The 16,948-nt window shown below is 40.5% G+C and overlaps 1 protein-coding gene across 1 annotated transcript in view; it reads left to right on the forward strand.

The window, feature by feature from the left end:
• The window catches only part of LOC104921198 (collagen alpha-1(XI) chain), a 51,886-nt gene that overhangs the window by 22,598 nt on the left and 12,340 nt on the right, over nucleotides 1-16,948 (forward strand). Inside the window, exons 4-47 of the mRNA XM_027282889.1 lie at nucleotides 511-632; nucleotides 780-942; nucleotides 1,852-1,974; nucleotides 3,080-3,199; nucleotides 3,378-3,503; nucleotides 3,625-3,672; nucleotides 4,143-4,184; nucleotides 4,351-4,413; nucleotides 4,505-4,579; nucleotides 5,035-5,118; nucleotides 5,224-5,280; nucleotides 5,741-5,794; nucleotides 5,903-5,956; nucleotides 6,067-6,120; nucleotides 6,205-6,258; nucleotides 6,345-6,398; nucleotides 6,474-6,518; nucleotides 7,209-7,262; nucleotides 8,154-8,198; nucleotides 8,277-8,330; nucleotides 8,416-8,460; nucleotides 8,540-8,593; nucleotides 8,722-8,766; nucleotides 9,342-9,395; nucleotides 10,247-10,291; nucleotides 10,447-10,608; nucleotides 10,709-10,762; nucleotides 10,855-10,908; nucleotides 10,997-11,041; nucleotides 12,389-12,442; nucleotides 12,577-12,621; nucleotides 12,711-12,764; nucleotides 13,684-13,737; nucleotides 13,866-13,919; nucleotides 14,023-14,130; nucleotides 14,241-14,330; nucleotides 14,422-14,475; nucleotides 14,800-14,907; nucleotides 15,035-15,142; nucleotides 15,235-15,288; nucleotides 15,380-15,433; nucleotides 16,505-16,612; nucleotides 16,733-16,786; nucleotides 16,874-16,927. Of these exons, the coding sequence (XP_027138690.1) occupies nucleotides 511-632; nucleotides 780-942; nucleotides 1,852-1,974; nucleotides 3,080-3,199; nucleotides 3,378-3,503; nucleotides 3,625-3,672; nucleotides 4,143-4,184; nucleotides 4,351-4,413; nucleotides 4,505-4,579; nucleotides 5,035-5,118; nucleotides 5,224-5,280; nucleotides 5,741-5,794; nucleotides 5,903-5,956; nucleotides 6,067-6,120; nucleotides 6,205-6,258; nucleotides 6,345-6,398; nucleotides 6,474-6,518; nucleotides 7,209-7,262; nucleotides 8,154-8,198; nucleotides 8,277-8,330; nucleotides 8,416-8,460; nucleotides 8,540-8,593; nucleotides 8,722-8,766; nucleotides 9,342-9,395; nucleotides 10,247-10,291; nucleotides 10,447-10,608; nucleotides 10,709-10,762; nucleotides 10,855-10,908; nucleotides 10,997-11,041; nucleotides 12,389-12,442; nucleotides 12,577-12,621; nucleotides 12,711-12,764; nucleotides 13,684-13,737; nucleotides 13,866-13,919; nucleotides 14,023-14,130; nucleotides 14,241-14,330; nucleotides 14,422-14,475; nucleotides 14,800-14,907; nucleotides 15,035-15,142; nucleotides 15,235-15,288; nucleotides 15,380-15,433; nucleotides 16,505-16,612; nucleotides 16,733-16,786; nucleotides 16,874-16,927 (3,102 nt within the window). The remainder of the gene's footprint in view (nucleotides 1-510; nucleotides 633-779; nucleotides 943-1,851; nucleotides 1,975-3,079; nucleotides 3,200-3,377; nucleotides 3,504-3,624; nucleotides 3,673-4,142; nucleotides 4,185-4,350; nucleotides 4,414-4,504; nucleotides 4,580-5,034; nucleotides 5,119-5,223; nucleotides 5,281-5,740; nucleotides 5,795-5,902; nucleotides 5,957-6,066; nucleotides 6,121-6,204; nucleotides 6,259-6,344; nucleotides 6,399-6,473; nucleotides 6,519-7,208; nucleotides 7,263-8,153; nucleotides 8,199-8,276; nucleotides 8,331-8,415; nucleotides 8,461-8,539; nucleotides 8,594-8,721; nucleotides 8,767-9,341; nucleotides 9,396-10,246; nucleotides 10,292-10,446; nucleotides 10,609-10,708; nucleotides 10,763-10,854; nucleotides 10,909-10,996; nucleotides 11,042-12,388; nucleotides 12,443-12,576; nucleotides 12,622-12,710; nucleotides 12,765-13,683; nucleotides 13,738-13,865; nucleotides 13,920-14,022; nucleotides 14,131-14,240; nucleotides 14,331-14,421; nucleotides 14,476-14,799; nucleotides 14,908-15,034; nucleotides 15,143-15,234; nucleotides 15,289-15,379; nucleotides 15,434-16,504; nucleotides 16,613-16,732; nucleotides 16,787-16,873; nucleotides 16,928-16,948) is intronic.

Raw genomic sequence — 16,948 nt, forward strand, 5'->3', positions numbered from 1 at the left:
AATTTTGATAAAAATGTGTCTGGTTAAACTGATAATTTTGCTAAATCTTAGTCAAGAGTGCACATTGATATTATGTAAAAGAGGTTTCACATTTACACTGACCAATGCAAAGTATATTCCAGGTGGAAAGAACACTAGCCGGACAGCGTTGATAGATTTTCTAAGTTGACAGAGGTCAGCCTAATAATGAAAATAAGAAAGTTTATAGTTTATTACAGTAAGTGAAGAAAAATCACACACATGCAACGTTCTGACTGTAAAATCAATATTAAATATCACTAATGCAGCAAATATTAAAAATACATTAATTTGGGATACACATTATGCTGTTTGCTGTCAATAATTTAAAAAATGGTTGTCACTGATAGCAACCAAAGGCCAAGAATTTGTTGCCAGTTTCTCCCAATGGTTACCAATCGCAACCTGGCAACCATTACAGCCCTATAGCCCATCCGTTTCCCATTTATCCCATTACCACTCCTTTCCATTACCTTTCTCTGTGTTACTCAGGGCACACAGCAGCTCGGTGTGGAGATCGGCCGTTCTCCTGTCTTCCTCTATGAGGACCACGAAGGTCAGCCACCCCCAGAGCTTTACCCCACCTTTAGGAAGATCAACGTGGCTGATGGCAAGTGGGTGACTACACACACGCAGGCACCCATACACACACAATTTTGTTTGCTTTGCATTCAAATTTTTTTCCTTCGGCTGGATCCTAAAAGCATTTAGACACAAAACCTTCTCAGAAGTTAAGTGTCTTCTTCTCTCCTTCATGCCAGGTGGCACAGAGTAGCCTACAGTGTGGAGGGCCAGTCAGTGACTCTCTACCTGGACTGTGTTAAAGTGGACACCTTGGACCTGCTCAGAGGTTTTGACCCCCGCATCAGCACTGAGGGCGTTACTGTGTTTGGAACACGACTGCTGGACGAAGGCGTGTTTGAGGTAGAACCATGTGTGTGTGTGACTTTGGTTAAAAAAAAAGAAAGAAAGAAAATTGGCAAAGCATAAAAAGAATCAGGACAGACAGTGAGTTCATTGTGTGTGTTGAAGAAGTGTCTCTGCTTGTTGCTGCATGTTTGATTGCTTAATTAAGTGTTGACAAATGAATTAACAGAAAGGCTTGTCTCCCTACACTGCCCTCCAGTGGCTTTGGGGATGTACTGCATGTTCCTCACTGCCCTGAAGATTAAGTTGCCTCAAGTTTACAGTAACACGGCAGATATTTTTAAATTTATTCTCTGTTAATAGCTGTGACAAATAAATATATTTATATTATATATATTTATTCTCTGACTGCTGATCTGCTGACACTATGACTACTAGTGATCAACTCTGGAAAAATCCCATCTAAATTTGCAGCTGTGTAAAACCTTTTACGAGCTCTGTTTCTGCCGTGTCCTCAGCAGTGTGAGGTCATTTTGACAGATCTTAAGTGTGGACTCTGACCTTTGTTTTCAGTGCAAGAATATCAGGTGGTCCATCTGTTTAACTGAACAACTCCCTGCCCATGTTTGGCTTGGATTCCCTTCCATGTGTGAGGATGTGTAAGAGGGAGGAAGAGTTTGAGTCTGCCTGTGGACCTAATGTGCTGGCGCCACTTGAGACTGAATCTCTGGAGACGATTAACTGCAGAGCAATGTTAAAAACAGGCTGTTAAGTCACTTTGATCTGACTAAATGAACACATACAGTCAGCGATAAAGACGTGGGAGACAGATGCATACGACGTGTCAGTCAGTGTAATTAATGACCTAGTGTACAGTGAGGACGAATGGTGACATCTTTATTTCGATTTATGTGATCAGGGTTTACTAATGTCACATACTTATTTTTGTATGTTCGTGCGACACAGGGAGACATCCAGCAGCTGCTGATTGTCGAAGACCCGAGAGCAGCAGAGACATACTGTCAAGACTACATCCCAGACTGTGACGCACCTTTACCTTATAACACCATTTTAACAGAGCCTGAGGAGGTAAGTCCCCTTTTACCAGCCAATCACAGAAGGCAGAGAGAAAGAGTTGAACCACATGTCAGCCTGAACACAAAAAGAGGAATGGGATCCCGATTGAACCTGGTCCATTCCGCACATAACACACACCGCAAGGCATCTCAGGTGTTGAACGCTGTAAATCCAGACTGTCGTTTTTAAAAGTAAATGAGCCCCCAAGGTTTCATCTAGTCAGAGTGAAACTATTACAGGTATTTATGGACAGATATGACAAAAAGACGAATGGTTTAATCATTTCAAGTGATGTGTTTACACCACAAAATGCTGTGGGTAACATAAATCACAGAATCACTGTGGGCTGTTAGTCAGACATTTAGCTTAACACTGTTTCTGACATCATACTGTAAATATTTGCATGTTTGTTTCTTTCTCTCAAAGACAGACACACAAATGTCTTACCACTAGTTGGAGTTTGCATCACTCAGACACATCCGGCTGTTTATTTCCCTGCTGTCTGTGTGATACATCCATTTTAAATTATAAATCATAAAAGCTGCTAGTGTCCTCTGAGCTCTCACTCTGTCTTACTTTATACCTGTCTTTTTCTGGTGGTTTTGATCCGGTTTACTTTGCTGGGTTATTTGTGCCAATGCTCTCTCGGGAAAGGTTTCAAAACATCTTCCACTGCGGTTAGATCTATCATCTGGCTAACATCTCAAAACACTACAGGACTCCTGGTTTATTGTGTTCAGCTGTTCTATTGTAACATCAGCAGAAAAATAATCAGCAGGAAGAAGCCAACGCTAAACGTGGAATTTGTGTATTCTGATAACACTCTGATGAAGCTGCACACACTTTAATAAATGATCCCAAAGGAGCTAAAATAAAAAGAATTAACTGTGCTGAGTATTTCTTGGCTTTTTCATGATATCTCTAATGTAATAGAGTGCTTAGCCAGACAGTACTTTAGAGGAAGTGAATTCCTTGTGTCGATCAGCATCCTTTGTGTCCGAAAACTAATTTTATCAGTGATATTAATTAATTTCAGTGTTCTCTATGTGTATAAAAAAAACTTCACACGTGCTATCATCCTGCATCGTCTCTGTTTTGAATATTTTATGATCTCCAGGTGGAGAGAGTCCCGAAGAAGAAGATGGTCCAGGAGTTTGAGGAGTTTGACTACAGTGACCCATATGATGACATCTCTGTTTCCACGGTGAAATCAGGTTCAAATATCACTGAGTATGAGGTGAGCGAGAAACAGCAGCAATTTTGACTTTGTGTTACATTACATTACATTACATTGCATTACATTACATTGCCATTACATTACATTACATTACATTACATTGCATTTTGCAATGTGTGTTTATTTACTGTCTTTTTCTGTCCCTAATTATTTGTCTCTGTGTGTGTTTGTTGGACAGATTGTAGAGTATGAAGACTATGACAACACAACAGATTACTACCATGTGAACGAGTATGAATATGAGGAAGAATATGACCGCTATGGACCGGCCGAGAGAGAAGGGGAGTACTCTATTAACGCAGAGGTACACTATCAGTTATACATATTAATTAATTAATCCTGTGTAGAGGATAAATCATGAACTTTATGTGCTTATTATTCATCTGCATTAATGCCTAATGTCTCTGTCCATCTCCTGTCAATAGGATATACCGGAGAAAGGAGAGAAAGGAGAACCAGGCTATTTGGGAGCGGTGAGGAAAACACACAGAGGCTTTACAAACATACAAAAATACAATTACATATTGCTCCTCAAAACCACCTGAAACGTGTCCATAGCATCGAGTATAAAAAACGTCAATTAGCAGCAGAAAAGTGTCAAATGCTTTGTCAATTTCTTCGTCTTTCATGAGATACCATCTATACTATCTACAGTTAGACAGTTGACCTGATATGTCTTGATTTATGAAAACGTTTTAATACTTTGTTGTTTTTTCAGGTGTTTAATTCACTGAATAAACCAAACACTAACTTTCCTGACTTGTTATTTCATCCAAAAACAACTTCTCAATTTCTTTTTCTGGAAAATTTAAGGAAGGAATTTATCGTTATATTTGTTGGTCTGCCTCTAGGTATATGATTGGTAGCAGTACAGGTATTGAATTGAACAGGTATCATTGGGATGAATGGTTACATACACATACTTTCTGTGAAATATCTCCAGGGAACGCAGATAACAGGATCACATGGGCCTCCAGGACCTGAGGTCAGTGAATTTCTCTGCACCAAATGTAACTTGAAACACATTTTTATTAAAAAAAGAAGGAGCCTGTTTTGCATGTGGGGAAGGCAGACACAACTGCAGCGACTTTAAATATGAAATGGAAGCTTGTAACTCCATCAAACTCAGTTTTTTCTGTGCATGTGTGCAGGGAGAGGCAGGGCCCCCAGGAATCACAGGACCAGTAGGACCTCGAGGAGACCCTGGGGAGCTGGTGAGGACTGTCCTCTGTTTGCTGTGTGAGTACGGTGAGTCCACCACTTGTTGGGATCTCTTCATAACTGTCCTCCTCTGTCTCCTCTCAGGGCCCTCAAGGGCGACCAGGCCTAAACGGAGCTGATGGGATACCAGGTCCTCCAGGAAACATCATGCTCATACCGGTAACATGACGATACTTCTGTGTTGCCTGAGGCCTTACAAGCTGCAGTGGTGTTGCTGCTCCAGTTACTTAGTCCTGTTAACCCTTAACTGAGCTCAAGGAGTAATGGGTCGTCACAGGAATGTTACATACATTTCTTTTGGCTTAATAAGATCAGCACCTGCCCCTCACTTACCTTTCCTGAATCCAGATAAGAAATGTATTCTACACACTGTACTGTATTTGATTTAGCTCGCTCTTTAGTTCAACTGATTTCCTTAAAACTTAGTTTAAAAAAATAATTTTCTTCCTCATCAAACCTTTCAGAAACCCTCATGTTTTGCTTTTTGTTCTTAAATTTTATCCATCTGCAGCTTTTTATGTAAGACTTTAATAGAAGTACTCCATATCGGCCACTGGGTGGGGTACTGAGTTTGACTTAAAGCATCTCGTGTACTTGTGTCTGTGTGTGCACAGTTCCAGTCAGGTGGCGATCCAAAGACAGGTACTGTGGTTTCTGCGCAGGAGGCGCAGGCTCAGGCCATCCTGCAGCAGACCAAGGTACATAAACTTTTACCTTCACCGTAATATTACAGAGCTGACGTAGAGCTGCAGCAGTTTGTGTGTCATTGTCTCCTCACTCCTTCTTCCTCCTCTCCTTTCTAGCTGGCTATGAAGGGGCCTCCAGGGCCGCTTGGCCTCAGGGGAAGACCTGGACCACTGGTGAGTGAGATCACGTCACTGAAGCAGAAGGCAGGGAGGTGCAGAGGAAGGATGTATAAACTTACATAATTATTAGGGTTCTTCAAGAATAAGTACAACGCAGTTATTTTAATGCTTTATTCATTTAATTAAACTGGTAGTGCACTTCTCAACACAAATGCATCAAAAGGCAGCACAACACACACATTGGATATTGTGAATGAGAGCACACTTTATTGCAGTGCTTAGTTAAACACAAGTCTTGTTTTATTACTTATGGGGTTTGCATTCACCTCCTGAGCAGTGACAACAATGTAGGTTCAGGAAGTCAACACAAAAGTAGGTGGAGAATAATGGGAAATAAAGCAGAAGCTGTGACCTTAAGTTACAAGTCATAAAGTTCCTGTCCAACATTAGGTGGATTCAGTCAATCCCAAGCAGACTTGTTTGGACAACTAAAAACATTTTTTTTTTCCCTCAGGGTGCTCCAGGTCCCGCCGGGCTGAAGGGATCCAGCGGAGAGATGGGGCCAACGGTGAGTCAGTTGTCATGGCAACACACTTAGCACCTAACTCCTTTTTGTATACTCGTTTGAGAACAAGCTGGACTGTCACCTCCTTTCTTTCCACCTGTTTCTCCCCAGGGTCCTCCAGGACTGACAGGTATACCGGGTCAGAACGGACGAGTCGGTAAACGGGTGAGACTGTGTTACTCACTTTTCTCAATGTACATCAAGTGTATCTGTAACTAATTTCACAAAAGCTCAGTAACTCTTGGCTTGACTTGGCTCGTGTGTGTGTTTATTAGGGTCGTCCTGGTACAGATGGGGGTCGTGGTGTGATCGGAGAGACTGGATCAAAGGTGAAGATGAACTGATGTCGCGCTGACACTGTTCAATTACTGACTCCATTATCTTAAAATAACAACTAATCTGTCTCCTTGCAGGGGGATAGAGGTTTTGATGGCTTGCCAGGTCTCCCTGGAAACAAAGGACATAAAGTGAGTTATCTGGCTCAGTGAGACAGTGGTGTTAAGTAGATAATTCATAATACCACTTGCCAACTTCCATGTGTGTATTTTCTCAGGGAGACAGGGGTAAGCCGGGCCCTGCAGGTCCTAGTGGAGAGCCTGGTGAAAAGGTGAGAGGTGTATTCATGTTTACACAAGTTTGTGTCTCTGTATGTACAGGTTGTATTAATGTTTTTGTTTCACAGGGCTCTGAGGGGCCAAACGGGCCAAGAGGACAACCAGGTGATGCTGTAAGTAACACACACACATACAATACATGATTAATCAATCCACTACGGTTTTATTTAATGTGGCATTAGTCGAAAACAAACGTACTTATGTTATATGTTTAAATATACCTATCATTTACACTCAAACATACAGACCCACACACTGTGTATCTGTACATATGAGGAACTTTATTTACACAATACATGCACTGCCCTCTAACCTTAAACTATAATAGTTTATATATAAATATGCTTCTTTGTTTTCTCCTCATTTACATGAAAGTATACCCTGTTGTTGAGTTGAGCTAAGCCGCTGCCTGTCGTAATGAGTGATATTATTAGTATAATTTAATTTCTCTTTAAGACTTTCTTCTGATTGCACAAGGATGGTATATGGACACAGTTACACATGTAAACAAAACAAAAGAAACACAAAAGCTCAAAACAAACTTACATTTCTGTTTAATAATACTTATCCAACCAAACACAAATAAATACTCATGCACTGCACTTCTGTACGGTGATACTAACATCATAGATTCACTAACCCCTTACCTTAAGTCTTGGCCGTTAAACAACCCATTAAAGAAGTGAGAACTAGACAAAATGTTCATATTTTCCTCAATCTTAAGATCTAAAATTGCTATTGGTCCTAAGAAAGAAGTATGAGGACACACCATTATATGTAATAATGTCTGATGTGTATTTCAGGGCTCCAGAGGTCTGAATGGCCCCAGAGGTCGTCCCGGTCCCCCAGGCCAGATTGTGAGTGTGAAATTTACACTTTACACACACACACACACAACATTCGCACACATTAATCTCTATGTTTGACAACAGTAAAAGACCTTAGACACTAGTAATTATCCTGATATCTTGCCTCTGTGTTTATCAATGCAACTAAAATGCGACTCTTTCTCACCACCAACATAAATCCAGCTGTGGTGTCACTATCAGATGACGGCTTGTGATAATGCCTCGTTATGTTGTTACTGTAGTTCTCCATTTGTTAACACGGTATTATGTAATTCTTATCTTGTCTGAGGAAATTACCGTCTATCTGCCAAATATAATTTCATACACCTCAAGCAAGTTTCTTTTTAGTTTGCATAACTCACAGTATGTTTGCACTTGTAGAAACACAAGTTAGCACTTGGAAGATAACACACAGAGGAAGCACATTTTTTTGTAAGTACATATTTATGCTCGGTGTTGATAAATTAAGCATTAAAACGCCTCCAGCAAGGAGATGGTAGAGCCAAAACCAACCGGATGGCTAATAATTTTCAGCTTTATTTAGTTGTTGTCCCTGGAGGTTCCTGTAACAAGCCTAAGGAAAATTAAAAAATTAAAGATAATAGGAAATACAACCCCCTTTTATCTTTTTTTAGTCAGTGAGGACAAGAAAACATGTTTTAGGAGCAGAAGATTCATGTGTCAGAAAAAAAGCCGCAGCCAGAAAATAAACCCCACAAAGAGAATTAATATCTGCAGATTACAGCTCAGTTTCCATACATTCTCACAGTGTCCTATCACGTTGTTATTTAAAACTCTTGTGTTTTCTAGGATGTTTTTAAATTGAGGCCACATGAGTGCACTCAAGGACAGAGACAGAAAAAAACAAGTCACCGCCATTAACTTCCCTTCTCTCCTCAGGGCATTCGAGGAATTGACGGGGTTCAAGGATCAAAGGGAAACTTCGTGAGTATAATAACGGTAGCAGACAGTAGAGTTTGATAACAAAATACTTCCCATGACATCATTTCCTGTTTGTAACAGGGACCCCCGGGAGACGTTGGAGCACCTGGACAGCAAGGCAACCCTGGAATCTTGGTACGAGCAGAGAGCAGACACTCGCAAAAATAACTCACAAATGTGATAAAAACACAGAAACATCAATGCTCCATTTCTCCTACAGGGTTTTCCTGGTCCTCAGGGGTTAGTAGGACTGCCAGGAGAAAAAGTAAGACACTTGAAGTTGGACTTTTAAAAAAAAAATTTTGGGATGAAGAAGTTGTGACTGACTGTGTTTTGTCTCATAGGGGCCTCAAGGGAAAAAAGGGATGCAAGGTTTACCTGGAAATGATGGGCCCCCAGTAAGTACATGCATGTTTCTGCTTGTGTATGTCTACATCTTATTGACATAATGCATTACACCGTCCCTAATCCTGCCCTGAACATCACAACTACATGCCTAACTACATGACTGTCCTCTTGTCTTTAGGGTCACCCTGGAAGAGAAGGTACTCCAGGAGAAAAGGGACTGCCGGTAAGTCTGCTGCATGCATGTGTCAACGCCTGTGTTTACAACGTGTGCATATTGTGTTCATGTTATTACAATTAACTAGAAGGTGTCAAAGAGTCATTTGACATTGTGGGAAGTATGCCTAATTGCTCAGTGCTCCCAGCTCCCCATAAAAAACACAATTTGTCTTTTTTTTAATGAAACAAACGATGATATAACATTTTATTTAGTGCGTTTTAGAGGTGTTAATAGGGAGATTTGTTACCTTTCTAACTAGGGCTGTACGATATCGGATTTTTGCCAACAGCTGATTTTGACAAATTGCAGATGCTGATATCGATATACGCGCATATTTTTTCCACCTGATTGCAGACAACATAAAGTCTCTCCTGCAGTGGAATGAACTTGTCTGCAGATGCACATAATATATAATACTTTTTGTTTTAAAATGAATTCACCGGGCAAAGAAAGAAAAACAAAGATACATAAGAGTGGTATAAATTCTGTCATCACACTTGCAGCAAGAAAACAAATAAGCATATTTCCCAAAATGTTTCTCAATGTTTCTTCCTTTAATGCGTTTGTGGGTTTATTTACAGGGCCCTGTAGGAGTGCAGGGACCTGTTGGATACCCAGGACAACGAGGAGTTAAGGTAGGAAATGCAAAATGTGACCACCACTGGCTATCTGTAGCAGCCCACATTAAATTCAAATTTCTAATGCTCACCTACAAAGTAGCAGTTCTGCACCCACCTACTTGAATGCCCTCATACAGGCATATGTTATCCTCCTCCAATGAATGATGCCTGGCTCTGCCATGTTCAGGACAATCCAAACTTTTCTCTTCTTTTGTGCCCTGTTGGTGGAACGTCCTACCAGTTCCTACCAGATCAGGGGTGTCCCTCTCTACCTTCAAAAACCTCCTGAAGACCTGCAGCTCTTCAGAGAGTACCTCCTCTCCAACACTACCAACAACTGGACATGCTAAATCTTTCCCCCTTCTACAACTGTCACTTGTTTCTGTGCGAGTAATACTTATTGCTTATTGCACCAACATGTCCTTGTTACGCTGTACTTTGATTATTTCCTTTTTTTGTAAAATACTTTAGATAAAAGTGTCAAAATAATTGACTAAATGTAAATGTCTAACACGAAATATTCCAGCTATTGTGTAAAAACCTTGCAACCAGTTTTACTGATCCTCTGGCTTTAACATCACTTGATGAAGTTCCTGGTCCTCTATTGGTTGAGGAAATCCCTTTCAATAAATTAAAACATGTTTGTCCATCTAAAAAATGATTTGTCGTTCTAGAGAAACTCTCATCTTCTAGCCAAATAATTACTGTATACCATTATGGTTCTTAATGCCAGCACTAAGGTTTAATGGCATAGCATACTAGCAATTAGAGATGTTTGTCACCTTATAAAGATGCAGTGATATTATATTATGTGTTTTCGGTTTTCTTGTTGACTTCCAGTTTGCTTTTTCTTTCCTGTTTGACAGGGAGCAGATGGAATCAGAGGATTAAAAGGAAGCAAAGGTGAAAAGGTGAGAGAGGCAGAGCGTGCACATCCAGGATGTTTTCTGAAAATATGAAATTACCTCCACAGATCATCTGCTGTATGCATGATGTTTTCAATTCCATCTGTGATTTTCTTTTTTCCTGTTACACTGTTGTCTCCTCTGATTTATTCTGTCTGCAGGGAGAGGATGGTTTCCCGGGATCCAAAGGGGAGATGGGAGCAAAGGGGGATTTTGGAGACAATGGATCTCCAGGTGGCCGTGGAGAAGATGGACCTGAGGGGCCCAAAGGCCAAATGGGCCCTCTAGGAGAAGCTGGCCCTTCTGGTGCTTCTGGAGAGAAGGTACAGAGCTAAGTTAGCATGAAGAATGCTAATCAATACTCAGCCTGTGCAAAAAACCTGTGTAGGATGTGTTAAGAGTCACACTGTCTCTCTTCTTAAGGGGAAACTTGGAGTTCCAGGACTGCCAGGATATCCAGGACGCCAGGGGCCAAAAGTAAACCAAAGAAAATAATCAATGATAGATTGAATGACTGTAAACAAGTTACAGATATAATTTATTCAAAGTGAATGTGTCCTGCTCCACAGGGTTCTGATGGATTTCCTGGTGTACTGGGAGCAGCAGGAGAGAAAGGAAAGAAAGTGAGTCGAAGGGTTGAAATCCTGTTGATCTTATGGCAGGAAATCAGACTTTTTCCATTAATCTCTTGTCTCTTGTGGTATTACCCAGGGTCCCCCGGGACAACCAGGAGGTGCAGGCCAGAGGGGTCCAAATGTGAGTGCTGTGTCTCAAAACTTTCTGTTGTTCAGTAGGTAATTTCAAAAGAAAAGAAAACACATGCCAAAGCCCCAGAGTTTGCACAGAGTACACTTTAAAACCAGGTGAGTCAGATGATTAAAAGCTGAAGTCGTGCTGCCTCTCCTCACTGTCCTCTCTTCCCTTAGCTTTTGTTTTCTTGTTGAGGGTTCTACATTAACAATGTAATTAAATGATTATTTAGTTTAGATTTGTTAGAATAAAGTTTACTGATGACTTAAGAGATATTGTATGCTGGTCTTTAATTCTAATTGTAATTTTATCATATATTGATTAAAATGCCCAGTGCAGAAGTAGATACCAATTTCGATTAGGTATGAATGTAACATCACTACACCTACAAATGTAAGTACTGTGAGTGGTACATTAAAGCAGCATTAATTAACAATTGTATTAAATTAAATACAAAATAAGCCGCTAAGCAGGCTCGTACTGTGACGTATTCAAATCCATAAAAAAAATCCACAGTCGTGTTTTATGGTGTTTTTTAAACAAAAAGAATGAAAAACAACCTAAAATTGGCATAATAAGATGTAAGGAGACCAAACTATATGATACGAGATGGTCAAATTAAAGTGAAACCAAACTTCTGTGCCAGTTACCGGATATTATAAATAACATGCACAATCTAAACAAATAAACAAGCTATACACATTTTGGCTCAATATCAATGGTTGAGGTGGTGATGTGATTGGTTGATAGGTTTCTCATAGTGATAAACCCAAAGGTAATTTTCTCCAAACTCTGCAGTTCCCATTAACTTTAACAAGTTTTCAGAATCTTTCAGCTCATTGTTTTGGGTTTTCAACCTGCACCTTTACTGTTCTGGTTCCCTTTCACCCCTGTCATTGTATTGTTTTAGGCCAAGCAGATAGCTGTTTTCAGCAAAACCATTGAACATTGAGCATTTAGCACCTTAAGCAGTTGGTGGAGATCAAAAACAGAGCTAGATGGGCAGAAACACAACACTAAATGCTAATGTTGTTCTGTGTCTGTTGGATGTAAAAATATCCAACTTTTTGCCAACAACTTTGCAACTTGCATTATTTGTTGTATTTATAGCTGGTTTCCACTTCTTCAAAATCTTGGATTATGTTGTTGATGTCAGTCTTCACCGTGGTTAAGCGTCACTTTAAAATCACACCTTTGCAGATCTCTGTGTTCACTGAACCAGTAACCTAAAAGTCGCTGTAAGGTCACTGTATAGTGAGTTACTACTTGCTGAACTGGACACCTTCTGTCTCCGGTCAGTCAAAGTTCATCTTGGCTGTCGTAAGTTTGGTCTCAGTCATGTTTCTTCTGCAGGGTGCACGAGGTGCCAGAGGAGCAAGAGGGCCTACAGGGAAATCAGGAGAAAAGGTCAGCTGGCTCTCCTTTCTCTCAGCTAATAGTAACACCCCATCAGTCACTGCTGATGGATGTATTCACTTACACTATTATCTGAGCCTCACATGTTTCTATCTATCACTTCCTCCCTCTTACATTTTTTACAGGGTGCCTCAGGACATGATGGACCCCCAGGATCTCCTGGAGAGAGGGTAAGAAGAAAACTGTTAATAATTATTAGTTGCTTAATGTTATTAATTATCTGTAATATGTTATATTGGATGGTTATGTTTCTTATTAGGGACCTCAAGGACCACAAGGAAGGAATGGAGAGTCGGGACCTAAAGGATCAAGCGTGAGTTAAGACAACACAGACGAACAAGCACAAATATAAAAGTGTTTCATAAGATAATATTTATTTATAATTGTGTGTATCACATACAAAGACTTAGACTTAGCGCTATATAAATCCAATGTATTATTATTATTATTTACTCCACTACACACAATCTTCTTTATATAATTTGAATATAAAACACTGCATTTGCATTGCACACTTGCAGATAAACACAGATAATTTAGTATACTTCTTTCCTGCTTTGCTGCATCATACAGAAGAGAACGCTGTCCTTTTCACCAGCTGCCATCATCTTTCATTCCTCTTTTTTATTACTATTATTATTTTTGTTGTTGTTGTTGTCAAGATAGGAGCAAGTCCTGGTAAGCCTAAAATCTCGATGTTATATACAGAAGAAAAAAAAACATTCGTCTAGAAGGCTTCACAGTGAAAATATAATCTTCCATAAAATACATTTTCTAAACCTTAGAAAACAGATGAGTTTGACCTCTAAGTGAGTGTTCCAGTTAAAATAAAAAATTATTGGCAAAACCATTATAAATATATGTTTGTTTTTTTTTATTTTTATTGTAGCTTGTGGGGCAGTGCTTTTTTGTTATTGTATGAATATTTCATACTGCTCGAGGTGTCCCACTTTGTCATTCTCTGATAAAATTTCCCCTGGAGAGAAATCCTACTCACACACTGCTATGAATCACCTACGGTGGCCTGCAAGAGACAGTTCCTGCATTCGTATTTGAATAGTTGACAGCTCAATGAATACTAGCAGCAGGGTGAAATGTAAAAATACTTTATGTGATTATTCAGACCTTTTTTTTTTTTTACCATTGCTTTATCAAACCGAGCTTCCATTCACTTTTCACCTGGTCTTGGCATACGTGTGTGTATGTTTGTGCATGGATGTATGGGTGTGTAGGGTCCTGCTGGGAAAGATGGACTTCCAGGTCACCCAGGTCAAAGAGGAGAGCCGGTGAGTAAAATTTCATAAGATGTCGCCAGTTAATGCAGTTTTTCTTTGAGAAATGGTCTTCACACACACACACACACTCACACACACACACACAAATATTTTCTATCCATCTTTGTCTGTGACTGCAGGGTTTCCAAGGGAAGACAGGACCTCCAGGACCCTCAGGTGTTGTGGGACCACAGGTGAGCTCAACAATATGAATCAGGTCTGTTATGTAATAATTCTCCTGCTGGGTGCTTTATGTCTGTATCAGTGTGATTGACCCAATCGCTTTTTTTGTTTCAGGGAAAATCAGGTGAATCTGGTCCAACTGGGGACCGTGGTCATCCAGGGGCACCAGGTGTACCTGGAGAGCATGGTTTACCTGGGGCTGCTGGGAAGGAAGGTGGAAAGGTGGGTACGCACATAAACACTGATAATCATCAGCATCAGCATCATCATCATCATCATAGAGTCGTCATTTGTGTTTTGATTGTACAATGTTTTTTTGTTTTTCTTCTCAGGGCGATCCAGGTTTTCCAGGAACATCCGGGAAGAACGGTCCTGCAGGACTGAAAGGGTTCAGGGGGAGCAGAGGAGCTCCTGGCATCATGGTAACACACACTACAAACACACACTACAAATGACTTGATTCCCTAATATTATTATAAGCTACATAGTACAAATTATATGTGATCTTTCCAGGGACCTCCTGGTCTGAAAGGAGGATCAGGACCAACTGGACTCCCAGGAGCCATCGTGAGTGTTTTTTTTGTTTCTGCCTTTCATGTTCTGGATGGCGTCTGAATCTCTTTTCTGTTTGTGAAATGAAAGCATATGTCTTGAGTCGTGTATGTTTTCAGTGCAGTATTGTACACATTTTGTAGCCAATGAGCACATGATCAGTTGATTTTCCACTGAACAAATTCACATACGAAAATTGAACTATTTTGTGATGTCTCCTATTGAAACTAAAATCAAAACATCTGGATTTCATCAGTTTTCATGCATCCAATTTAGCCTTCATTGCCTCAGTATTTTAAATTGCTAAGACCTTTATTGATCAACATGTCCTGTCTGTAGGGGTCAACAGGTGAGAGGGGCCCTCCAGGACCAGCAGGCGCCATCGGACAGCCTGGTCGAGCCGGGGCAATTGGAGGACCTGGACCAATGGGAGAGAAGGGCGAGCCTGTAACTACATAACTAATTTTTCTATGTCACTGTGTTTAATTATATCCATTTGAACCAGTTGTTTTTTAATGGTGAAGTATTTAGCTTGAATGCAGAATAACACATGTTGAATGTGTTTGTGTTCCAGGGAGAGAAGGGTCCGATTGGACCAGCAGGTCAGGATGGAGATCAGGGACCTGTAGGGATGCCTGGGGTTACGGGGCCTGCAGGACCACCAGGAGACGACGGAGATAAGGTAAACTGTGTGTGTCTGTGTGTCTGAGAGAAAGTTTGTGTTTGTACTCTGGCTGTAAAATGTGTTTCCTCTCTGTGTTTGTGCGTCCACAGGGAGAACAAGGACAACCTGGGCAGAAAGGCAGCAAAGGAGATAAAGGGGAAGGAGTAAGTTTGCAGCTCAACATGGATTACGCTCCATGGCCAGAGGAGACTTGATCATGTCTGAATGTTTCACGCTCTCTCTCTTTCTCAAAAGGGTCCCCCAGGCCCCACTGGCATGCAAGGGGTGGTTGGTCAGTCAGGACTACCGGTGAGTCTTTGCGTTCTCTTTATCTTTGTTCAGTGTCTTGAAGACTAAAACACCTCGAAAAGTTTGTGACGTTTCCACAAGTTGAAATTGTTGTTCAGAGAAAAGTAGTTAGTTAGGCTTTTATAACTTGTTTATTTTGGACTCATTTTTGTGAACTGTGCTTATTTGCTTTCTTGCCATAAGTTAGAAGAGAGGATCAATACCTCTTTCATGTCTGTCAGTTTGCTTAGCTCAGCATAACGTAGCACCTGTTATGCCCATGTATTAGCACATTATCTTGGTAGTTTAATCAAAAAAATAAATAAATAAATAAAACTACAATTTGTGGTTTCAGCAGGCCATATGTCACCATGAGGTAGCCAGGAATAGAGACCAGTAAATACTTCATTTTTTACATTGAGGCTTTTATATGTATTAAAATTTTTTTATACAGCATAACATGATAATTGGTAAACTTTAGAGATCCTCTTGAACAGAGACGAGCTGAAACATTTCTTTAAAGCAACATTATGTAAGAATGCCAAAAACCTCTTCTGCCCTGTGGTATCAGTGTATCAACAACACTCCCCCGGTCTATGAGCTCACAGTCTGGAAAACATGGCTAAACAAGTGAGATAACGTCTTTCCAGCAGCTACAGTTTGAAGAACTCAACTTTACTGTCCGTCAAGAAACTCTGTAAAACTCAGAGTTGTGGTGGAGCAGCCAGGAGACATCACAGTGAAACCAGAAAACATTTTCTCCGCAAAATATGATCCAGTTTTACCAAAATCAGTAATATAGTTGGTGGTGTGGAACTTAGTGCCGTAAAGCACTGTGCGCTTCTTGCTGGAGATTGTACCCAGAGCACAAAGTGTGTGAGAACAGATGTACAGGGAGCAGTGTGGGAATGTGAGACACTATTCATCCAATTAAGTCAGTGTAGCATTAAAATTATTTAAAATCTGTTATTTTATGGTAGAAAAGTTACGTTTAAGCCTTTCTGCCATTTATATTAAATCATACTTTATGACAGGTTGTCATCATTTAATTGTCGTAAAGACACTCACTCCTCAGTCTCCTGTGTGTACCAGGGTGTCGATGGACTGGTGGGTCCTCGGGGCCAGCAAGGCATGTATGGTCCAAAAGGAGATGAGGGACTCCGTGGCTTCAAGGGCTCTAAAGGACCAATAGGATTACAGGTGAGATTTGTGCAGCAGTCAGGAGGCAGATAATTGAAGTCATGTCTTCTGAATAGATGCAGTGAACTTGGAGCTCTTCACTTTAATCCTCTAATCCTGTGTCTGTGTGTGTTTTCTAAGGGTATGCCCGGCCTGCCAGGAGAGAAGGGTGAGAGTGGACATGTGGGACTAATGGTGAGCTTATATCCTGTTTTTAAAATCTGTATCACATCTTTCCTTAATTTACACAAATGAATCAACACATTACATATATGGTTTTAGGGTCCTCCAGGTCAACAAGGCCCAGCTGGTCCTCAAGGACCTGTTGGGGGACAGGTAAGTGTCATGGTTATATTT

This window comes from Larimichthys crocea, chromosome X (assembly GCF_000972845.2).
Source record: "Larimichthys crocea isolate SSNF chromosome X, L_crocea_2.0, whole genome shotgun sequence".
In the NCBI taxonomy this organism is placed as follows: domain Eukaryota; kingdom Metazoa; phylum Chordata; class Actinopteri; family Sciaenidae; genus Larimichthys; species Larimichthys crocea.